The sequence below is a fragment of the Cephus cinctus genome, unplaced genomic scaffold (assembly GCF_000341935.2).
Source record: "Cephus cinctus unplaced genomic scaffold, Ccin1 Ccin1_scaffold0168, whole genome shotgun sequence".
In the NCBI taxonomy this organism is placed as follows: Eukaryota; Metazoa; Arthropoda; class Insecta; order Hymenoptera; family Cephidae; genus Cephus; species Cephus cinctus.
The window spans coordinates 151,162-175,390 of record NW_014332892.1 but is presented as its reverse complement, the minus strand read 5'-3'; the positions used below and the strand labels follow the sequence as shown (position 1 = coordinate 175,390).

Sequence of the window (24,229 nt, the reverse complement as noted above, 5' to 3'; positions counted from 1 at the left end):
GGGGACTAGCGGGATGCTACAAGATGATAAACAAAAACATTTCGGCATCACTGTTATTTCGCGTCATCCTGATTCTTTAACGATACACACTTTATGCAGCAAATATATGTATATATATTACTTGTTTCTACATATCGCGTAGGAATCTCTTCCTCGAGAGCCTTTGCCGTATACGTGACTCGCGTGCATGGATAACCTTTTCGTTTAATTACCGCGGACGTACTGAATTTCCTATGCGAGTCGAGTAATGTAGCCCTCTCACTTTGACTCGCTCTCTCTCTGTACGCGCGTGTCTCTCTCTCTCTCTCTCCCTTGTTTCTCTCTCGCCAAAGGAGGCATCAGCGTCTATATGCCCTCTTGTGAATTCGGATACGGGAGAACGGAAGCCCCACGCGTAGAACATGGCATTGCCGTGCTACGGTAATACACAGTGAATCGATGTCAAAGCGATGGGAATATCTCGAAACTGCTTTCGATTATTCTCGATTATTTTTTCGTCTGCCGTAAACTATTATTTCAGCGAAGTGGGAGGGACGGGCAATGCTACTCTTATCTTTACTTGGCTTTACTTTGAAAGCGCCAAAGCCGATAAAGAGACACAGGGGCTCGAGCGGTGCCTCCTTACCATCCGGCCGTCTCGAAAGGACTGCGAAGAGCGTCGCAGCCAGAAATCCTGTAGAGTCCGATTTCCTCGGCTTGACGAACGCACGTGTTGCCCGCGTTATCTGTCAGGTGGTCGTTGCTACTCTTTTTTCTTTTTCCCATAATATCTACGCCGTCGAAACGCCCCGTGAAACGAGCTACGCGACAATTAGAATATCCTGAGATTTTATCGGTACGGGACATTGTAAAGCATTACGACTGTTATCAGTGGACGGTTGCTCGTTATCGCGAAACGGCACTCGACCGGACTCCTACGGCGAGACGAAATCGAACGCTCGGCGGTGTAGAGGCGTCTCGACGGTGGTGCCGATATTTTCGAGCGCGTTTTAATGGAAATAAAAAAAAAGGGATAGGAAAAAAAGCCCGAGCGGGAGAATTTGATGAAACGAGGGCTGCGTGTGGGAGGGGGGAGAAGGAGGAGGAGGCGGGGAGGGGGGGGCGGTGTGACGACGAGAAGCGCAGGAGGAGCCGTGGGCTCGGCAACAACGGCGTCGGCGTCGGGCTCCGCCGTCTCGACCAGCTGGAACGCGTGACGTCACGCGTCTCTCTACCTACACAAAACGACCGAGTGGTCGTGGCGTTTCGAGCTTGCTATATATCCCTACCCCCTCGACTTGATTCTACCGAGAGGCACCATTGCTCCTACCTCGAGCCTCTCGCTCGCTGTTGTGGTCGTCGTACACTCCGATACCCTCTGGGTGGGGATAACATCTGCTCTTAGCGTGATTGCTGTGTATCGATGTGGCTTTGGCGCGCGGACTCCGGCAACAAAGTGATCGTTGCGATTCGTTATTGAAATTCGAGCACCGTATACGTGGCTACGATACCTACGTAGCCGGGCGAGCGCTGCCTCGTTCGTTCAGCAGGCTTTTCCTTGGGCTCCTTGGGATTGGCGTTTTAGGCCGAAGGACGGCTGGGAAAAGGGGGCAGTCTAGCAGTCGTAGGTCAACCGATCTGACGGGGTAAGACTAGGATCTGTCCCCAGCATCAATTTCAAGCCGATAACCATCGTGCGTCCGGTGTCCTGGAATTGTGAAGTTGACTTTACGTACCGTAATACAAAATGGAGAAATCGATGAGATATCGGTTATCGACGACGAACCTTGACCTAGGACGGATTTTAATGCCGTCTTAACCGGATGCTCGACGTCGCCTCGGGTCGAGGCGTCGACGGCGCTGATGTTGCTCCTTTTGCTGTTCGCCCGTAGAGACGGGGGTCGTTGACGCTCGGCTTTTCACGGCGCGACGATCCTACGGGGAAAGTAGGTGGGTCTGCTCTACCTCTGACCTCACCACTTCGGTACCGATGCTGACGCCGATCCACGGGTTCACCTTGTAGCACGCGTTCCCAACCTTTTTCTACGATCTACCTTAATGGCTATCCTGGGTTTTTTTATCTCACCGTGTATAATACCTATCTACGTGTACCGTGTTACCGGCGGGCTACCCTTACTTCCACCAGTCACCCTGGCTAACGACATCTGTCCCGGTGGCTCTTGTCGCACGTGTGCCCTCAGTCGCGCACCTGCGTATTCGCGTCTGTACCAAGTATATACTATTCCTGTCTGTTGGATTCTAGTCGCATTACCTATTAAACCGCGGTCATTTGTGTACCGGGAGAACCAATTCAACGTTACGTAAGGCCACCCGAACCAACGTGTATTCCGTAATACGTAATCTCATAATCTATCCCAGCTCATCGGTTCCCGTAGCCTTCTTGACGGTTCCTCGGACCTCGCTACACTCCGTCCAGGCTCTCTACCGGCTTTCAATGATATATCGATGCGCCTCGTACAGACGGCTGCTCTACACTTACCTACCTGTATGGCTCTGAATGTACTTGCATTTCTCACATTTCTCTATTGCCTATTTCCCTTTACAAAAGCCATGCGGGTCCTTCGTGAACGCGCGTTACGGTTTCTTTTTACTGGATCAAGAAGAATGACTTGGGAGAATTCCTTTGACTTCGTAAACGCCTGTGTATATATATATATATATATATACTGTCTAAGCTTTCGTATATATATATCGTACCGGATGCTTCCGTATCCATCCATATCCATTTCACCAGTTCCGACCGTTCTAAATATGAAAAATTTTTCAAAACTCTTCTCTCATTGCGGCTTCGGAGAAAGTCGTCTTTAATGGTCACGGCCTATTTAACCGCAGCTCGGTGCACATCGGCGGGGCACTAGTAGTCCGCTCTCTAAATCAAGAAAATACCCTAGAATGCAATTTCGAGCCTTATCCGTGTCTTTCGCGGGGATCATCCTCATTCCGATATGTAACGTTGTCAACGTCATCGTCCGTCCCTCCAGCCATACGGCAGGCAGCTTTTACTCGAGGCACCGGCGCAATCACTTTTGCATAACCGAAAGCTAAGAAAAAAAATTTGCATGTCCGATCGAGCATTTCTTCGTTTTGGATAAACTTTTTTTTTATGCATTCCACCACGAAAGTCAAATAAGTAACTTGAAAACGGATGCAAAAATCATAACGGACCGGGCGCGCAGCACAAACGGTACTGCGGCCCACATGGAGGAAGTCCTCCGAAGCGTATAGAGTACCTACACGTAGTATATGCTTCTATGATATATATATATATGTATATATCAACAGGACAGTACGTAATACGTCGCGACGCGTCATTGTCGGATAAATATTTTTCCCGTTGACAGTCAAAAGTCCAGTATGTAAATGTAGCCCGAGTTCGTGCAACTCATTGTTACCCCGAATCCGCGTTGTAAAAATGTACCGGGTGTTTGGCAAGTCTGAAAAATGTCTGGACTTAGCCATAAAAATAAAGGCGACGTCATACCCGCTAAATGTAAATGATATTAAACGTTTAGTGCAGTATGCATCTTGTTGGCGTAAAAAAATAAAAAGAAAAAAAAACGAAAAAAGAAGCTACCACGTCACAGCACGGAACAAAAGTGCAACATAATAGCAAGTGACGGCGCAGGTAGCCTTGCGAACGTGTCCTTGCCCGAAGCGGTTCCTTGTCGCTCGAGCTAATCGTGAAAAAAAAAAGGCAGCAATATATTCAAGGGAACTCCGTAGCGCTTCGCTAAAAGTCAGATGCCACCTTCGCACCGTCTCCGTGCAGTGCCTCGAGTCCAGCGTCACGAAACTCGAAAGGTTCGTGAACGACGTTAGCGACGGCGCTCCTGGACGTAGGCAACACTATCGGTGGTTAGCAGTAATATATTAACTTTGGTACAAAGTAGTAGTCCCTAGCAGTTGTTGGGACTTGTGGTAGTGGTAGCCACGTAGCAGGAGTAATACGACTAGTATTGGTGGCCCGAGGCTAATGGCCAGAGTCGTCGACACCGTCCATCGTTTGACCTGCTCCTTTTTTTTTCTTTTTTTTTTTTTTTTCTTTCGATGGCTGGTCCCAAGGTACCAAGAAGGAGAAAAGGCCCCTTTCTCAATTCCCCCTCGATTCTCAAGAAGTCCGTATAGCAATGTCCGAAAGTAAAATTCCTCGAGTCGCTCGAGGAACACGAAATTCCATTCCAAAGTCTTCATAGACAATTTCACGGGGGGGATACTATGGATACAGTAACCCAGTATATATACAGGGTGTTTTCGGAAGGTATTTTATTGTTATGACAATTAGACAAGCGCTTGGCAGTTTGTACGGCGTCAGGGATCAGTTGGCTGAACACGGTGCGTTATACTCTCCGGGATTGGGCAGAAGACGTTTTAACCAGCCAGTAGGAGTCACAACGGGACAGGCTCGTTACGCGCTGGAACATCGCGTAGATATACAGTTTCGCGTGCACTCCTGGTAACAAGAGGACACGAGAACCAACTGTATTTTCTCGGCGGAGAATCAGCCGCGGTTCGAATCTCGGTTCGCCGGCCCGTATTTATTTATAACTGTAAACCATTCGGTAATTCTTTTTGCCCTCGCATTCCATCCAAGGCCCCCGTGAGCAAGTCGAGAAGGCTCGATCGACGGAGACTCGCCGCCCGCCTTCTATCCGTTCCCGGAGTTACTTTCTATTTCGATCGGTGCAATCCGGCGTGCTCGACCGTGATCGGCTGTGGTTCCTGCGAGAGATCGGCTTTTGCGCGGATTTGTACGACGAGACTTTTTACAATTACGGGATTAGGAGTCAAAGTGATACTTTAAGGCATATAGATCAGACGGCTCGGTGGAGAAGACCCTGAACCGCCGTTTAGAATATGCGTTTTCTATTGCTCTGTAGTACGAGGGCCACGGTTATATGGCTATTTAGATTCTGGGATATGTATGGTGTATATATATATATGTATGGCGTGGGGTCGAGGAGAGGCCATTCTCCGGGTATGTACGTGGAGGAGTGTACTCGTCGAGCTGAGGAACAGGGTTAGGGAGAACGTTAGATTCCGTAGACAGGGACCCAAGAGAGAGAGAGAGAGAGAACGGGGAGGGTCCCCGAGGAGTCGCAACCGACGCTCGAGTCAGCGACACGAGCTAGACTTTGCAGTTAGGTAACGTATCACGGTTTTTTCGCTCGCAGAGAAAGTTAGCCTAGGCGCTCCTCGAGCGTAAAATCGCCGCTCGATCTCTAGTTTTAATTTAAATAGCCTTGGCTCGGCCGAGTCCTGGCAGACGAGTCGAGATTATTATTTTAATCCTTGGACACCTTTTTTTTATTTAAACCTCTCTCTCCGCCTTCACGCACAGGAGCTTCGGGCAACCTGGAAGCGTACGAGCCACGAAAAGATCGAATCTAACACGAAGGACGTCGCGCCGATATTTATATTCCGATCGCTATCGGTAACGTTCGTGGGATCTACGAACGTCTGTGATTTCGTTTCGGTCTACGGTCGTAGGTCACGATGTCCACTGGTCCGATGTCGAGATATCGTTTCTTAAATCCATAAGGTAATTCTCTATGGAGGAAGCGGCTTTACTTACGTTAAACTGAAAACCAGCCTTGTATACCGTTAAGCGTGACAAAGATCTCCCAAGGGGGAACAGGAACGATCACAGCATTTTGTGTTGGTTCTCTTGTCGAGATCTTGCTCCTAGCGCCACCTGGCGCTGGGAGCGCCGAACTAACTACTACTCGTAACGGACCGAGTACGAACTGTCAGTTCGTAAATACTTCAGGAGCAATCGCCAGTTTCCTGCGCTTGCAAGACTCTATTTTTCTTTTTGTACATATATATATATATTTTTTTTTTTCTTTCACCATCATCGCCTAAGAGGCTGCGCTCGAACGCGCGATGATCTATTTTCGTCTGGTCGAGGGTCAGAGACGCATTTGGCTCCGCGGAAGTGACTTCCGACTCGTCGTGACGTCACGTCCGCCCTTAGAGGACATGTATCTCACTCTGGAACAATCGTACCAAGTCTACTCTATTTGTATATCTACTTCTATTTTCCTTCTTCCAGCTTCTTTTCTCGCTCGCCCCCCCCCCCTCCATCTTCCAATATTCGTATCTCACTCTTTTCCTACCTCCCTCTTTATCTCTTTCTCTTTCCTTTCAAATATTTTAACGCTCACCAGTCAGCCTTCCGACTCACACCCTTCCTCTACAGTTCCTTCCTTAAGCTCACTCTCTCTCACCACCTCCAAGTGCCTCTGTTTACTCTGGATCTGCAACCGCCTATGGGAGTAGAGAACAAAAAAAATGAAGTCTCTATAAATAGTATTTTAACCGTCCCGTAGCCCTTACCCGGACCAGGATCATTGACACTTTATCGGTACCTTATGTGGCCCTTAGTTACACATGTATCATGTATTACGGATACGCTTATCTATAGTGTAGTAAGAAGCATATACTGTATCTAACAGGCACAGCTACTTGTATAGATATACTTAGCACGTGGGGAAATATAATGTGGGTCAATGTTGGACGGAACAATAGGAAAATCTGTGTCCTTCCTCGTTTAACCACCGATTGGACGTATTACGTAATATTGCCAGTATTTGTCTATGGCTAAAATTCCATTTAAGTTTATAACCGAGGGGAAAATTGAACGACACATTTCTTACGTACGGTATATCGGATCTTCGTCAGGTCTCTGATGTCGCTACCAGGAGCCGTAGAGTGAAACAGCTCTACCTCCTGAGTCCCTGTTACTCGGAGCATGTCGATTGCGTTTAATCGGGACTTGCTTTCACCGGGATCGATTAACGACGCTCCGACACTTTTACTAAAGGATTTTCTACAACCTGGCACTCGCTATTTCTACTTTCAGACGCTAAAATGAGACTGGAGGAGGACCTCGTGATACGCAGGAGTCGACCCACGATGATATCAGCCAAGTACAGAGCTCGCGAGGAACGTAGGAGACTGCTGAAGATATCAGCTGGTAAATTGAGGCGCATCGAGGATCCTGAGGCCAGTCTTTGCAGATCGGTGCTGATTAACAATGCCGTGAGAAGACTTCAACGTGAGAATCGAGACGAGAAGACCAGGAACTACGGGCTATCCCTGGTTCCGTTTCTGGACGATTCTACCAAGGAGAACAACGTGGGAAGCAATCTGAATGTCACCACGATCGATGGCGATACTTCCCAGAGAAAGAGGTGAGTTTGAATTCCGAGCAAGGCCTCGTTCGTTCATGTAGGCCTTGATTGATATTTTTTTTCTAAATAATCAATCTTCATGTAATTTCAGGCTGGGCGAGGAGATCAGAAGCGACAACCTGAGTCCCAAGAGACAGAGGCACGACGATCTTGATCTTCAGGACGACGTGTTCAGCGACTTTTACATTCTACCGCCTACTCCAAGACTCCTGTCCCATATCGATGACGTATCAGAGACACCGCTTGCCCTGGGCTTCCCCGAGAGTAGACTCACCACCAACGAGAACCGCGCCACCTCTACGAGTAGTGGTCTCTTTGTGTCTGAACTGAACGATGCCCAGCTCACTGTGAACTCCGTTTCTAGAGGGACGGATATGGGGTTGATGGAGGTGACCGATGTCGCCTGCGAGGCTGACAGAATCTGCGAGTTTTCAAGGTTTGCGGATCCTGCCAAGACCCTGGAGGAGAGGTACGAGGATCTACACTTCGATCTCTCGAAACTCGAGCGCAATAACAACCAGAGCTGCGGACGGGCCTTCCACGACATCATGACCTTTCACAGCCTCGTACCTGGGTTAGAGACCTAGACCGAAATACAAGCCGTGGATACGTCCCAAGCGCGTGTCCAAGCCTTACGCGTTAAGCCGGGACGTTCCTACTGAAAGGAAATAGGGAATTAGAGTTGAAAAGAATGAGAGAAAAATGATTAACATTTTCTGCGCATGTACAGGTGCATGTACAGGTGCATGTACGTCCCTGTAGGACGCCGTCGATGCTCCATGAGATCTTAAATTAATCGCAGGGTGTGCGTATATTAATCAACTGTGATATTTAGATATCCCGGATTCTGGATAACTATTCTTACGTTGGACCGGGCTCTTTTCTTCTCTTCGGATCGTCATTGATCCTCGAAATTACGAGGGCAATGATGACTGCGCGCCTCGCAGAAATCCGGACAGGAGTAAAGGGAAATATCGCGAAGATCCAGATCTCGCGATGCGCGTATCTTAAAACATATCGCGTATCAAATATGGAGACTTTTAATGCAGCTTCCACGGTATCGTACAGCACCTTAATATATATGTATACAGTATACATATTGTTTGTACATAGAGATACTTTTTTAAAAACATGTTATCCGGAGGGGATGGGACGATTGAGAAAATGCGTGTAACTGTTGACGAGTGAATGACGCTGGCACCGATGATTCGGGTGAACAGATCAGAGCAGCGGCAGGAACGAAAGGATTGAATTGTCATAATGCATGGAAGAAGGAGAGAATGGAGATTTGAGAGCTAGTGAGAATGACATAGTAGAATTGAGATTGGGGAGTTGGGATGGGGCGGTTCCAGAAACGTATGCTTGTACATATTAGAGTATAAATATAAGTCTTCGTAAAAGTGGAATTATTTCTAAGTAATAATATTATTATTATAACGTAACGACACAGGCCTTAGTTTATTCTTTCGATTTCGTTATCCGTAATAATGTTCCATTACTTTTTAACGTGTAGCTCTTAGTCAGACGGCATCGCCGTGATTTTATTTTCCTCGTATCTTATTTACCAAGATCGTACACGATCGCCCCCTCCTCCCATGAATCACGCCATCGCCGAACGGCCAAGCCAACTCGTTTACAACTTTTCGAATTATTACGTTCTTGTCTCCCGAATGGCCGCTTATGGAGATTCCCTCTTTTTTTTTTTCCTTCTACAAGCGTGATTGCGTCGTCGCCATGATACGTTCGTCGTGTGCTCGTATGTAGTTCTCTTTTTTTATTCTTTAGTCTATTTAAAAAAAAGCGCAGCGCCTCTTTGACAAATCTGAAGATACGACGGAGCGTTGACGGTGGCGACGCCTATCCGTTGAAACTATAAACAGACGCGCGTTTCTAACACCACAGAACACGTCCTGTACTTAAAGACCATTGGGATTGGTCGGCGACCAATTCAGTTACGACGGTTCCAGCCTTAATTTCGTACTCGTCTTTAATGTCGTTATCATGATTAAAGAGATACCTTTTTATCGGGCCAAGGAGATAATCATTAGGATGACGGTAACGATGACGACGATGTAGACGTAAACGACGACGATGATGATAACGAGGACGAGAATCATGACCAAAGTGAGGAGAGCGTGTGAAAGAGCACAGAAAATAATCCAATCTTCCGTAGAGTGCCCGGGTCACGTGATTTCTTAAATTCACGGTAAAAACACCCGACGGGAAAGCAGAGGGCAGCACTCGAAAAGTCCGATAGAAGAATTAATAAGGTACTCCGATCGTGAAAATCATATAGGAGCATAAAAAGGGAGATTAAGAATGATCGTGACCCATATTTCTTGTAAATAGCTATCCCGTTAGTAACCGTAAGACAATTAGCAACATATGTATAAAGTTTCGTACGTTGTTTAGATTTTAGTACTAGTTATCCAAAATCAGTTACCAATTATACGAAAAAATGCAAATAAATCATAAAAAAAAAAGAGATCAACGAATTTTTCTTCTTTCGTCATAAAAAAAAAAATTTATCCAAAATCACCCCGATCCCCGTCCTCACTGAAAAAGAAAATAACGATACAAGGCCCGATCGTTTTTTTTGCATTTTTTATTGAGTGTTGCGAATATATACAAAGGATAGAGAACTAAATAACTATTAGATTTTATAACTAAATAAACAAAGGTTGTTATAATAGTAGTAACGTGTGTTAATATTAATTTAAATAACATAATAATCATAACTGAGACCTGGACACGCTGAACCTTAATAAGTTCCTACCCACGAGGGGATGAAGACCATCGCCTTCGTTTCTTTTTTTTTTCACTTCATTCTTTTTGAGCGTTCAGCGCATCTACGCCGCCCTATCACTTAACATACACAATTCTCGATTCTCGTCACTCCCCACTCTACCCCTAATCCTTCGTATCGACCGGAGAAACCCTCGACGAGAGTTCAAAGGGTAGTTCCGCACACGAAGATTATTCTCAGGCACACATCGGGGACCCAACGAGCCTCACGTGCTTCCTCGCACACTTAGGGTGTTGCGATGCAACAAGGACCAATCGAGTGTCAATCTAAAAACTAATTTAAAAAAAAAAAAAGAATCATCGTCGAAGCCCAACGCAGCTCACGTTGCACCCCGATTACAAATCTGTTCGCTTTATTGCTTGTAAAATATCTCTCATTCTCACGTACTTTCATGCTAACGCTATCTTTGACAATCTACTCGCTTAACCGTCCTTTTACATATCGTTTTCCTACATTATAAATTACGGACACTCAGAATCTCCTCGTCGACGAGCTTCGACGAAGCATCCTCGACGATGTCCTCGAGGTCGTCGGATTTTTTAATTAATTAATTCGTCCCTGCTCGGTCGAATCACGAGGAGAAAATCAGGTCCACGATAATCAGCCACGCCTTCGGTTCCGTTTACAATAGTTTATATCCCCTTCTCTGCCACCAGAAAAATAGAATTCTTAAAACTTAAACTCAGTTCGCGCACTTCCGTTCACTCTTGTCTGCTCGTTGAAGGGTCCACTGTTTACCTGGGGCACTTTAGACCAAAAGAAAAAGAGTGCCCGGATACTGACGAGGTATATCGATTCATTATCAATTTTCTTTTAACCCTTTCTACGCATCCAGTCGCAAGGCCGATTTTTCAGAACCAAAACGCACGGACGCGTCTTCCTGGCTCGGGGTTATGTAATATACAAAAAATAATATGTCTTTGCGCAGACGTTACCGAGATACGAAAACTCGCCAGTATCCCAAGAAGACTCCTTGCCACAGTCGTAAACAACGACACGTTATCGTTCTTTTTCTCTCATTCTCCCTCTCATCTCTTTCCGTCCAGACGCGAAAGTCTATGTCAACAATTGATTATCAAGCGACTGCAATAATTCACTTTAGTTCGATATACATATATTTATATATATAGATATATCAAAAATATCCTTAGTAAAATAGAGCATTTTATATATATAACGTACATTCGCGTACCTTTTCAATTATACTTCATTTTCACTATATATATTTATATATATGTATATAGGCGCGCCTCACGAGTGCATCCGCTTATCGCGTGCTATCGCCAAGCACTGTATCCATTTCAGAATTTTTTTTTTTCAAATCAAAATTTTATATTATTTGCCGCATTCGTGTGTCCGTCCAGCCTTGTAAACGTGTTCCCAGTTGAATGTACAGGCTCGCTCAAAAACAGTTTACAGTATTTTTTTTTTTTTCACTGTCCAATAAGTTCTACCGAATACTCAACTGTCAGTCTCATGTCACTTGTCAATTCATCCTTAACGATTGCAAGATACGCAAAGTACAGAGGCGACTCTGCCGATCATTCGTAAAATCATCTAGATCCTCGTGGCGAAGTGCCATAATCGATTTTTGGACTTTGCGAGTCTTCAATTCTCAAACTTCGTAAAAGTATAATCATTCGTCGACTCCTTCTTGATACATTGTACGCCTTTTGTTTTTAATATATACTGTTAACGTTGTTCCTTGTGTCTTCTGCGATTCGAAATTTCCGAACAGTTCGAGCCCGCGCTTATTTCACCTTCCATTCTTCTTCGTCTTGATTAATTTAATTATTAACTATGTACAGTCGAATTATCACTTGTTATGACGCAAAACGATTGCGAATCGCGAGCGTCCATTCTTTTGTGCTGCTTACAGCACGTGTTTGCGGACTCTGAACAACAGAAGAAAGAAAGAGACACGATAGTTTTAACGCATATCGTTTCCCATTAGAGCACATGGAGAGAGAAAGAGAGAGAGAGAGAGAGAGAGAGAGAGAGAGAGAGAGAGAGAGAGAGAGAAAATAATAAAGGAAATGCTGATCTGTCCCGCGCGCCATTTTTCCTTTCCCTTCCACAACAATCAGGCTCGCCTCGCGATCGCAAACGTGAGCGTCGTTCGATCATTCGATTATTTATCAGCTAATCGTTATCTATTAATTTATGTACATTGCAGTAAAGTAGTCCTGTAATAAATAAGCTCAACTCCTATACCTAGTTCATTTATTGTTTATATAATAACCTAATTCCGTCTGTATAATTAGAAACAATTATTATTATGCTCCTCGACGTCTCTCAAAAGGCGAATATGTAGAAATCTCAGGACGAACCGGGAAGTGCTTCGTTTCCGTTATTCGAAAAAAATAATACTGTATACATATACAGATTTATTCAGGACTACCGAATCACCTGAACATGGTTCTACCACTGGCATTAATAGAAATCAAATGGACAGAACTCTGAACTACGATCGGGTGATTTAACAGTCCTGAATAATCTTGCATATATGTATACAAATATATATATACGTGGGTACAACAATAATGTCCAGTCACGTAGAAAAAAAAAAAAAAAATAAAAAAAATAAAGAGTGTCAAAGCTCCCAATCACATTTAATTTCCGTTTTTCTCAACGGAAGCTTCTTGCCAAAAGACAAGGAAGCCGATGCTGTTCTAGACTGTTCAAAATAAAAGTGGCGCATCGACAGTGTCTAAGCGACAATAATTATTCGCGTTTACTACGCATAAACACTTTTGGTTTCGTGTCAACGTTTCGGTATACAGATCGAAAAAAAGAAAAAGTTAAAATATAAAGAATTATCAGCGTTAATACGCGAACGCTGCCAATGGGTTCGTCCATCATTAAAAGTTTCAGTAAATTACTCGTTATAATCACGAAGCTCGAGCATTCCCGTTGGAATCTAAATTATTAAATAATGAAATGAACGCAAAATGGAAAGTACTCGGGTATTATTCTGATATGGTACTTTTCAACTATAACTCGTTATATGTATATTTATGTGTATGTGTGTGTATGTCTGTGTATACATTTATGCTGTCTTAAGTCAGCATTTCTGTAATATTTAGTTATTAGACGAATAAAAACTAACGACTCTCTATTTCATCCGTGTCACTTTTAGGCACTTTTCTTGGGTGAACAGATTATTACGCTCGTGTAAACTCTTCTGCTTTGGTTGAAATACGTGAAGAACCTACCGTTCTGTGAAAACGCGCTTGTGTCTGTATATATATATTTTTTTATTATCTAGTTTAATCACCTCTTCTTACTAGTTCGCTTAATCCTGATGCAATCGTATAGAGTCCATGTGTACGTAATCTTATATTGTTTTAACGTATCTCGAAAATAGTAACGTTCACAAGAATAGTTTTTGTTAATTGAATTGATTAGAGTGGATTTATGTCGTTTCGAGTAAGTTCGCGTTATGTGAATTGCGCACTACTTATTATCGTGAAGGCAGTTTTACGCTGTGACTTCTTCTTCGTGCTGCGACGATGGAAGGTGAAGAGGGGATATGGCGTTAAGAAATCTTAATGATAGATTTTTTTCTGACTCTTCGGCTAAATCATTTATCCTGTGTGATAATAGCTTCACTTCCTGGTGCCCCATGTACTGGGCCAGGAGATGTTCACTTGTCAGCGGGTCTAGGGACCGTCTGCGGTATCACCGTGAGGGACTTCGGAATTTTTGGCAATATTGGAATAGGGTTTGGTGGCTTTGTCGTCACCTGTATGGACTTGGGCAAGTTCAGGTTGCTGAGTAGATTTTGGGTCGGGGTGCTGCTACTGTTCTCATTGGACGCACTGCGTACGTCGCATATCAGAGGTTCGAAGTCGCTTCTACTCTGACGACTTAACATCTCCTGCTGTATCCGCAGGTGCTTTTGAAATTGGGTCTGTGCTGCGATTTGGGCCTTTTGATATTGTGTGGGAGGTTTTGGTCCTGTTGGTGAACTTGAAGTTCCTGAAGAACTGCCAGGATTCTGAGACTGCTTCTCGTTGAGCAGCTGCTTCTGCCTTTTCAGAGTTTGCAGTCGCTTGAAGTCCGGTTCGCTCAGCTGAAAGACCTTGCCACCTGACGTCACCGAGACCTTGTTACCCTCTTTGCGTCTTAGTGCTCCATTTGTTGCGCTTGTTGACGGGAAACTGAGACGTTGTAGATTTGGCGGAGGTTTCTTGATGATCGATACACCGGGATTCAGTTTGAGGACCCGTGGTGGGCTGCTCTTTGCAGATTGGGAAGTACCTGGCAGATTGTAGCCAGCGGATATCAAGGAACTTGTGCTTGGTAAGGAAAGCCTGTCTCTTTCGAGCACGTAACCCCCGCTAAGTCTGCGCGAATTACTGTACTCAGCAGATATCGGCTCCATTATCGGTTCGTCCATTTTTTCAGGACCTTCGTACGATATTAACCGATTTTGTACCGAGGTGGAGTAATTGATTGCATTGCGTGAGGCATTCGGTGCTAATACAAGATCTCCGGATCTGTAATACTTCTCCAAGAGTATCAAATGTCTGAGGAATGAGCTTTGATTGCCGTAAGGCCTCTGAAGTTCCTGCCACAGGATCTTTGTGTCCCGGTCATATTGTATCATCGTCGTGCATTTCTCCCAACCCTGAGGAGTGACCTCGCGAACGTTATTGAATTCGATATTCGTGTGGAGATTCATCTCCTCCTCCCCGGGGAAAAGAGTGCGGACACTGATAGAAGGATTTGCACCAAGTCTCTGTACCACAGGATTTATGTCATTGTTCGTTTTCGGTCTCTTGGGCAACCTGGTGAGGGTGACTTCCCTATCCATCGCCAAGATCTCAACAACCTCATTCGAGCCATCGGAAGCCAAGGACAAATTACCAGGATAAACTTGAGAATCAATTGACTTTCGCTTCTTTAGATTCTCCTCGTTATTCTCAATACTCAGAACCTGAACATCCGTCTGCATCGTCTCCTCACTTGGATTCGCTTTCGTACGATTCTCACTGCTTGTCTCAGAATTGGTCCCCTCATTTTTGCTTGGTTCTGGCGTCGACTTCTCCGACGTGGAATTGTTCGTCCCGTCAGGCAATTTAAAACTGCTGTTTTTACTCTGCTGCGAGCACTTGTTCTTTTTACGTTTACTCTTCTCCTTGGTCGACTGCCCTTGCGCAGTCTCTTCCTCCTCGTTCTCCAGCACGTCAATTTCAAGACAATGCAAGATTCTGCGCAATTACATTTACTTGTATTAATAGCAATACGAAATATCCTTTACTCCATATTAAATAAAAAGACACCCACCTTTTTCGATAACTCTTACAGAACGACCTGTGATTGGCATTCATATTTTCCACATCCTTATACTTAAGCTGTAGCTGTGCAAAGTAACGACAGAGCTTACACACAAAAGTGTCCGTGGTAAGAAGTACGGGAATACCCTGCTGTCTTAGTCGCTGATTCAGCTCATCAGTTTCAGCGGTGACTAACTGGTGGGTATGATTGCGTACCAAACGACGTTTGCACAGGGCACACGTCAAGAACTTTTCGATTTTCGAATAATGATTCACACAAAACGATGGGGATGTATGTTGTGTAGATTCCCAATCAATATCCACGTGTGTCTAAGAAGAAAATTCATCCGTAGGAGCTTAACTGATAACATAGATATTATAATTCAAGCATGATGTTAACTTCTGATAACTAACCTGGTTTTGAAGACCCGCCTTGATCTTAAAAAGCCACCAACGTTTCACATGATGCCGCGCTGGTTCCCTACAATCTCTTGCTGTACACTTTGTCACCATGAGTTGCCGTCTCTGAGGTTTTGTTTGCAAATTCGTTGGACTCGTGTTTGCCTTAATTAGAAGAAATAGCAATAATATAATTTTACTTTAATTCTTAAATTATATTTAACTTTGAAACTTTGATAAAATCGACATACTTTTCTGTCAACATGGCGATAACAAGCATCGCACAGACAGGAATCCTTGGTGAGATGTCTTTCGGCGTTTAAGATTTTCTTACGTCTTTCATCAGATCTCATTTGCGCCAGGTGCATAGGTGTATCCAGGGATCCGAATTTGCCAAAGCAATAGCAGCAAACGTCAGCACAGAGTCGACCAGGATGAATCGAAAAGGATGATGATTTCTCAGGTATCACCAAGGACTGACGATCCTTGGATGGCACCTCCTCGTTGTCCTCGTCTGTTCATAATGAAAAAAATGTTTAATAATCTGCTTTTCTTTGCATAAGGATGCTGAACTACCCTCCCAAGGCTACCCTCCAACTTTGGTTGTTATACGACTTGTATGCAGTTAATACGTACCGACGAAGCACCAAAGTTAGAAAGCACAGTGTCTTGGCAGAGAAGAAAGCACTGGTTATACTAACTATGTGCATGCTTTGTTATTTTCTCATAACAAGATCTTGATAAGTGTCTGAATATTAACCGGAGGATTGTGAAAATAGATCAGTAATTTGGTCACGTTGGAGAAGCTTAACTGGCATTCATTTGTATTGAAGATCAGATGAAATTGATCCTTGCACTTATCCTCCGGCTGTAACAGCTTGTAGGATCAAACCGTAATATGAGAATCTTGATAAAAGCGGTAAAGGAAAAAGGTGTGATTAAGTTTGTAGTTATGCCCGCAACCAGGATTACCGCAAGAGTGTCTGTGGTTAGTAGTGAACTTGCGGTTCGCACCAGAGCTGCTATCTCCCAAACCACTGGTTCCAAACTGCAAAATAAGGAAGTGGATAAAGTTTTATTCGTTTATCAATGTATTGCAGGTAAATATAAATTGATTAGATACATAAAAATTCGTACCTCCTTTTGAATGGTGTAAAATTCTGGCGAATCGCCATCACCATCTCCACGACCTTGTTTCAATACCATTTTCAAGGGTGAGCGCGACCTCTTCTTGTCCTTGTCCTTTTCCTTCTGGACCCTGATCACCGTCTTCAGGGTACCCGTGTACTGCTCTTTCTTTGCTTTTTGATGATTCATACGTTCAGCAGCTTTCTCAAGGGACTCTAATCCCAGTAGACGAAGGATAGACTCCTTCTTGGCTTTGTCTTCAGGTGTCTCCAGGATCTTGGATGTGAGACCGGCGCTACTGGAGGACTCGCCGGAAGTAGATGCTTCGTCAGAGTCCTTCTGGGAGGTTTCAGGAGTTTTTGTGACTTTACATTCGCTGTCCGATGTCGCATCTATATTGTCAGTCTGTTTGGGTGTGTGACTATCTGGTCTGGTCCTTGAAAGAGTTCCGCTACTTTCAGATTCATTCTGCACACTCTCAAGATCGTTTTCGGACTTACTACGGATGGTCTCCACTACGTCCTCTACCTTGTTTCCTCGTGCCCGGCCACCTTCAGAGAATCCTCTGAAGTTCTCACTATCTTCTAGAGACTTGCCGTACTTGCTTACATGAGAACGATTATTCTCATTGATCTTTGCTACTTCATTATCTAATAATGTCTCCTCTTTATTTTGTTGATCAGATTTTCTCGTATCACGCTTACTGCGCTTGGACTTGATTGTACTTTGTTGTTGTTGCTGCTGATCCTCTTTACGCCTTTTGACCTCCCTGCTTCGTCTCGTACGGATCTGTGGCTCCGCATCGACTTTAACAGTAATTTGACCACTTTCTGCGTCAGCTCTCGGGTTCGTCCTTGACTCTGGAGTTGCTCGCTCTTCCGACGATGAACCCTGATTGTCATCCATATCCATTTGAACGATATCTTCCTCGATCTTGACCTTTACTTCACTGCGTTCGATGCTTCTCGATTTTTGTCTAGTTTCTATTTTCTTCTGCCTATCTCGTGTCCTTAAGACTCGTCGGGTTTCCTCGTTTGTCGATTTCTGTTCATCCGTGTTCTTTTCGTTGACAGACTTCTCATTATCAATCACCATCTCTACCACGAGATCCTGGTTATTTTTTTGTTTACCCAGACTCAGTTCGCTGGGGACGTTGGCGTTTATGCTTAAATTTGATACAACTGATTTATCAGCATCCTCAGCAACTTCTGTAATCTCTGTACTTTCAGTATCCGTAACCTTCTCCTTGGAAGGCAAAGATGAATTTTGAGCTAGGTTCTTGATAGAGTTTTCGGAATTCGTATCACAGCCATTAGTGGTAGATGAGTGACAATGGTTTCTGAGGGTTTTAGTAGCCCCGTTTGTTTCGCGAGAATCCTTATTCTCATTTTGAGTCTCGATGGAGCCGTCAGACTCATTCTGATGAATCTTCTCCTCGTCAAGGACCTCGCTGATCTCATTGGCCACGGCTAAAGCGTCAGAGTCAGCAAAGGACGTCTCCAAGGCTTCCAAATATCTATTGGCTTCCGCATCCGTTTCAGAATCTATTGGGTCGTCATCCTTCTCTTCAACTTCCTCCATATTCTCACTTTCCTTTGTCTCCTTCTCGGTAGTATCTACATTTGGAGATTGCTCACTGTTTATGGAATTCTTCGGGGTTTCCTGGTTCGCCGAACTTTCCGCGACGAGTCTCTCGACCTCGCGTGAAATACTTTCCAGGGTTTCAGACTCATCCGATCTCAGTGACGTATTTAAACAGGTGTCAGTTTCCGATCCACTAGGATTCGGCAAGGAATGTTCCTCTAGTAAATTATCAGAAACAGTTGCGGTGGACGATAAAGTCTCAGCCAGATTCTCATTGCTATCAGTAGACTTGGCATTACTTGATGCAAGTTCCTTAGATTTGATGTCGCGCTTAAAGTTCTCATAGGTTGGTACACCTTCGTTCAGTTCTTGAGAGTCAGTTCCTTGAGAGTCAATTTCCAATTCCTTAGAGTCAGTACATTTTTGAGCGTTCTTGTCGAGAATCCTAGAGGACTTTCGTGTACCAGAATCGATACTAGAGTCAGAAGAGCTCTTGTCGATGATCCTCATTGACTTCCTGGTGCTAACTGCTTTCCTTCCACTCTCTAGATTTTTATCCTCCTCGTCCTCGTTCTGATCCTCCGGTTTAGAGTCTAAAACGTTCACGTTAGTGCTCGAGGATTGATTCTTATCCTCCTGACAATCGTTATCCATAGATTTCGAAAAGCTCGCACAGTTTCTGTCGGCTGAATCTACTTCACTGAATCCTCTGGCTATGTCCACGTTCGAGAGTTCGCTCTCCTGTGTCTTCTGGGACTGCGTGTCCACCAATTCCATGTCACCCATGACTAGTTTTTCGATCTCTTTGGCAGTGTCAGCAACTTTAGGCACCGAATTCTCTGATCCCTCTGATTTACTTTCATTCTTGGAGATATTAGGCTTATCCTCCTCGGTATTGTCATCGAGACCAAGTTTCTGCGACTCGGCGCTAAGAGGCGCTACGATTTCTTCAATTTTAGGCACCTCGAAGTTCTTGTTTAACGAAAGACTCTTCTCAGGACCGAATATTTTACTCTCGATAGACTTCGCAATGGTCAGCTTGATGTTCTCAATCATCTGATCAATCTGGGACTTAGAGTTACCGTCGCTCTTTTCATTCCCGTAGAAGGAGCTTACGGTCTTCTTCATTTCCAGGTTAAGACTGCTTCTACGACTTTTGGGTTTGTCAGCTAGTTTTGCCAGGACAGCGTCCTTGCGAGGTTGTTCCGCATTTGACGACTTCTTTGCGTCATCCTGGGCTTCTGAACTCTTCGACAATACTTTAAGGTCGTCTTTTGTGTCTTCAACTTTGGTGTCGTTCTCAGAGTTCCTGGCTTTCGTTTTCGAACGTAACGTCGGGCCAACTTCACCAGGTCTATCGCCGCGCTCGCTGTTGTTGTTGTTCTCGATCTCTGCTCCATTTTCAAGGGCGTCCTCGAAGCTCTTCTGCATGTCGTCCTTGATAGCCGATACCTCGTTCTTCCCGGCCCCGTCCTGCGATTCTCCTGCGCTGGATTCGTAGAAGCACGACTCGGCGTCCATGTTGTCGTCCGATACGGACTCGGCGCAAGTGTCTGAAATAACGGGGTCGTCCGAATTAAGTCTACGACGCTTCTTGACATCCAACTCTGCCGGTATTCCCGAATCAGATAGTTGTCGCAGTTTACCGTTTCGTAGACTCCTTGACGTTAGTCCTACGTTTGATCTCTTTCTTAGCTTCTGCTGCTGAATATCTTCTTCACCCTCTACGCACTCTTCCTCAGAGGCAGTCTTACCCTCGTCGAAATCTGGCTCCTTCTTGATCTCACCCTCGGACAGAAGTTTCTCACCCAGTAAAGTCTTCCTGCTCCTCGTCAGCTTACCCTCTATCTTCTCCACTGCTCTCTGGTGATCCTCGAGATCCGGGTCGCCGATCATCGATGCTATCACTTCGTCAATGGTGAGATCAACTGAATTTTTATCTACGAGCGACCTGGCCCTAGTCTCTGTAGCACCTCCGGCTCTTACAGCTCCAATTATTTCAACTTCCTTAAGACTTCTCTTACCTTTGGGACTTCTAATTTCGACTTCTGAAACTTTCGGCAGGCTTTCGCGATCCTTGCTTGTGTTTCTTTTGAGTCCAGTTAACTTTATTAGTTTGGCGTCCACGGATTTGTTATCCTCTGTGAAATCAGGTTCGATATTTGTGGACTTCCTTGTTATCGTTTTCACTCTCCTGCCGGATTTTGGACTGGTCTTTATATTACCTCCGGTTTCTACCTCTTTATCCTCAGGTTCTGCTGTGTCAATTTCTTCAGTGCCCTTTAACGTTTTCGTTCTCTTGGCTCTGAGATTATTTTTGGTGCCCCTAGCGAGTCCTTCAGCGTTTTCCTCGTTGTCACTTTCCAAGGCCTTTGTGCTGACTTCGCTGATTTTCGTATCCGTGTCTTCGGATCTTCGTAATTTTTTCGGTTTTACACCTTTCTTAACGTCGGGATTGATTCTTCTCAGAGACTTGATAGGTACCTTCTTGGCTACTTTAACCTTTATCAGGTTTGCTTTTACAGCTCTGAGTTTCTGTTTACGTTTCAGGTTTTTCAGGACCTTCTTGCGCGGCAGACTTGCTTCCAATTTGGGCGGCAGCTGACTAACCGTTGCCACTGCTTCTAAAATGTCGCGCGCGAGTTGCTGCTGCCTTGGGGTAGGTAGTGACTTGCCCTTTTTACTTCTGCTATCGGTGGATGGCAAGCCAGAGTCATTATTCGCCTTGTGCTTTGATTTTGAAGGCGCTAAGGGTCTCTTCTCCCTGGATGCCATCTCACTTCCACCCACATTGGGCTCCTGAAATACCATTTGCCTCCACGTTACATTTTGTTAGTTCCTGAAATCCATTTTTACGACTTTAATATTTTCTCTTTGACAAAGGAAACTTTATTCAATTTTCTACCATTCAATAGTATTCGATAGATCTTTGTCGAAGGAAGTGTTATAACTGTGAAATGTGCTAATTGGTTTAGCAATGGCAAAAAATATTTTTACATTCATTTTTTTAATAAAGAAAACCAGTATACTTCAGTTGTATAATGGTAATTTAAACATATGTTGCATCAGGAGATATCAAAATGATGTGATCATCTACGTAGCTGCATGCAGCATGAGGAACCGATATGGTTGTAGGCTAGCTGAAGCACACTGGCTCCATTTGTAAAATAGGATAAGACCAGACGCTATATTATTCTAGTACAAAGGTGAAGAGGTGAGAAATGCAGCACGTAGGAAAGAAAAAAATAAATATTTGGTTAGGCATACGGTTGCACGAGTGATAGAACGGGCAGCAGGGTTGACAGATGCGGCCCTGGCGGCCAGAAAAATTACGTGACAAACTTTGCATTTACACGGATATATCGTGCGCCTCTTCGCGGTCAGGAAAATGCTCGAAAATATTTTAACCGATATCTCGACAATTTTTCGAGAGACTCCGGAATTTTTCATCTCGCGAGCAAGACCACATGATATACTAACTACCCAGCTTCAAAATTGCACGGATATACAACGCGAAATAGCGAAAATCTCGCGTCAAATCTTTGCGAAAAAATCGTCAGGAATAAACAAAAGGTCGGAGCTGACTCCGAACTTCTCAAGCTTACTTTGGGGCTCGTGAGCCTCTGCCATATATATTTCTTGGCCAAAAATGTGCGGCACCAATTGTACTCACCTCTGAGGCCGAAAATTCTCGGGAAAGTACGTTGTTTTTCCGGGAAAACGGGAAAAATAACCCTCAGAAAAACACGATCCCGTTGCAGGGTGTCTATACGCTGTCCTACTGTTTTGACGCTACCGACATCTGCCGTTCGAGCACGCGACCTCTCCCAGGTCCATAGCCTGTTCGTAATAATATTTCACGAAGTTATTTCATTTATTTCGTCTTTTACCACACTATTAAACCTCAATTCACTTGACCCTTGTCCCGTTACGAACACCAACTTAACTAACAAGCAACGAAATTATATAGAGATATGTTCGCACGCTGAAAAAATCCCAGACGAACTTGGAACAACGCGGCACTTTTCCTAAGGCTACACGCCGTTCATGCTAACTGTCCACGCGTTATTCGCCGAATTTCATGGCCTTAAGCCCGTTTAGCCATGCAATCTTCAGCAAAATTTGATGCGTCGCCTCTCTGGCTTACTTGCCAGCTTGGAAAATCGTGGAAAAGCGGGCTTGGTGCACGGAAAACCCGGAAAAACACGAGAACGAAAAGAAAGACGCGCCCGTGCGCACCAATGGCGGCCACCGACCCTTATTTACCGAAGTCAAAATGGCCGCCCTTCGGATTTTCGCACGATTCGGACTCTCGCCGATCCTTCGTAGTTCTTTCCTTAGCGATACACGGAAAGCCACTTCGCCAGCTCTTCTCGAGGTCTGTCTGTCATGCTTGAACATCGTTCATATTTATATTTGCTCCAACTTTTCACGCTTGACATAACCAGAATCTGGCTACTATATAGCGCACGAAGGGCCTCACGATGGACCCTTATCTCCTATTTCTCGCCTCATTTTGTTGCGTGTCTTTCAGGGATTTTTTTTTATATGTGCTCGGTGTGCAAATTTTCATTGTTATCTAGGAAATGGTAACCGGTATGAAATGCAATGTTAAAAAACAGATAACACATTACTTGAATGGCTAGGAAAAGGTATTTGTAATAGAAATTCGAATGTTTCGTATAAAGTGAAGGGGCTTTGCTTTAACGCTTCGTGTCCTTGTTAAGGGATACCTTCATAAAACTTCCATATGATTTGTAAAATTCTGACAAACGCCTTTCTCTATGGGTAGCGATTTGTCGTACGGATTTTCTGGAATGTCATCATTAACGTATAACCTACAAATGATTTTTGTTTTCGATGTCATATATGTATCTTAATAATGAAGTTAAAGTATCATTAGGAATATTTGAAAAATATTTTACTTTATATAGGAACTGTTATTTTTCTACTACTACCTGTTTATTGTATTAATCTAAGTATTACTGTCATAATGTGTTTCCCTTATCATTTTTAAGTAGTTCACTTTTAGGTTTCAATAATAAAAGTTATTTAATTAAACTGTGTATTTTAGGTAACAAAAAGATGGAGTAACTACAAATCTTCTGAAAAGTATGATGAATCGAAAGAATATGCAAAGTTTGAGATATCGAAAGATCCAAAGGAATGGGCATTTGTTGAACAAGTATTGAGAAAACCGACCGTCCCACTTCCACCCAAAGACAAGACACATTTTCCTTCAGGATGGGTACCACAAACTGGTACATAGCTTTTTTGATACAAAAGATTTGTATAAGCTAGTCGATAATACTTTCAATAGCTATATAATGCAACATTCCTTTTGTGTTTGACAGCGAATCCAAAGACGTATCCTTATTTTGTGCAACGAACGAAAAATCATATGCAACCAATATATCTCGATAAATCATTTAGAGGAATGAGAAAACTCACAGTAATACGTAGAATTCAAGGAAACATTTGGGCACTGGAAGCAGAACTTAAAGAATATTTGGAACAGAAGGTCAGGAAGAAAATGGGTGCACGAGTTCATGAGCCTGCATGTACATTAGTTTTCCATGGTGACCACGTATCCCGCGTGAAAGAGTTTCTTACCGCAAAAGGGATGTAAATAAATACATTAAAAAGACTAGCCACATCATAAAAATTAACATTGTATAAAAAATACATTATATAAAACATATGTTAAAAAATAAATTTAATGATTTTCAAATGAGATATTTATGCTTTTCTTCTACACTTGACAGATTACAGTTGGGTAAAACTCTAGTTAAGAATCAAGAAAGCGTGACTGCTAATTTTCTTAGTTATCAGGAGCC

General features: G+C 43.9%; 3 protein-coding genes across 6 annotated transcripts in view; 2 read left to right on the top strand and 1 right to left on the bottom strand.

Annotated features, from left to right (window-relative positions):
* LOC107263995 overlaps positions 1 to 9,676 on the top strand; it is a gene marked incomplete in the record, with an annotated part of 33,082 nt that extends 23,406 nt beyond the window's left edge. The window contains 2 exon segments of the mRNA XM_025081344.1: positions 6,863 to 7,193; positions 7,285 to 9,676. Of these exon segments, the coding sequence (XP_024937112.1) occupies positions 6,863 to 7,193; positions 7,285 to 7,780 (827 nt within the window).
* Positions 9,677 to 9,998: 322 nt separating this feature from the next.
* Positions 9,999 to 22,430, bottom strand: LOC107263990 (transcriptional regulator ATRX). Of its 4 annotated transcripts, XM_015731782.2 has the most exons (8): positions 22,066 to 22,430; positions 20,039 to 21,231; positions 16,818 to 19,945; positions 16,653 to 16,728; positions 15,932 to 16,194; positions 15,696 to 15,845; positions 15,292 to 15,611; positions 13,646 to 15,215 (listed from the first exon to the last, which is right to left on the bottom strand). In XM_015731782.2, exons 2-8 carry the CDS (start codon positions 21,201 to 21,203, stop codon positions 13,646 to 13,648), a joined length of 6,672 nt encoding a protein of 2,223 aa, XP_015587268.1. In that variant the 5' UTR covers positions 21,204 to 21,231; positions 22,066 to 22,430. The 4 variants fall into 4 exon arrangements, with proteins under 4 accessions (XP_015587264.1, XP_015587266.1, XP_015587268.1 ...); XM_015731778.2 differs by having other exon boundaries at positions 9,999 to 15,215; positions 16,818 to 21,231; XM_015731780.2 differs by having other exon boundaries at positions 9,999 to 15,215; positions 16,695 to 16,728; positions 16,818 to 21,231.
* A 211-nt stretch (positions 22,431 to 22,641) lies between these two features.
* Positions 22,642 to 24,128, top strand: LOC107263998 (probable 39S ribosomal protein L49, mitochondrial). Its single transcript, XM_015731798.2, has 3 exons — positions 22,642 to 22,770; positions 23,467 to 23,653; positions 23,747 to 24,128. The coding sequence occupies exons 1-3, from the start codon at positions 22,669 to 22,671 to the stop codon at positions 24,019 to 24,021; spliced, it is 564 nt and encodes a 187-aa protein (XP_015587284.1). The 5' UTR covers positions 22,642 to 22,668; the 3' UTR covers positions 24,022 to 24,128.
* Positions 24,129 to 24,229: the final 101 nt, after the last annotated feature.

Coding starts and splice junctions, on each gene's coding strand:
- LOC107263998 (XM_015731798.2), top strand. CDS start 22,669: ATGGCCGCCCTTCGGATTTTCGCACGATTCGGACTCTCGCCGATCCTT. Junction 22,771..23,466: donor CTTCGCCAGCTCTTCTCGAG/GTCTGTCTGTCA, acceptor TGTGTATTTTAG/GTAACAAAAAGATGGAGTAA. Junction 23,654..23,746: donor AGGATGGGTACCACAAACTG/GTACATAGCTTT, acceptor TGTGTTTGACAG/CGAATCCAAAGACGTATCCT.
- LOC107263990 (XM_015731778.2), bottom strand. CDS start 21,203: ATGGTATTTCAGGAGCCCAATGTGGGTGGAAGTGAGATGGCATCCAGG. Junction 16,729..16,817: donor TTTACACCATTCAAAAGGAG/GTACGAATTTTT, acceptor CTTATTTTGCAG/TTTGGAACCAGTGGTTTGGG. Junction 15,612..15,695: donor AGGCGGGTCTTCAAAACCAG/GTTAGTTATCAG, acceptor TTTTCTTCTTAG/ACACACGTGGATATTGATTG.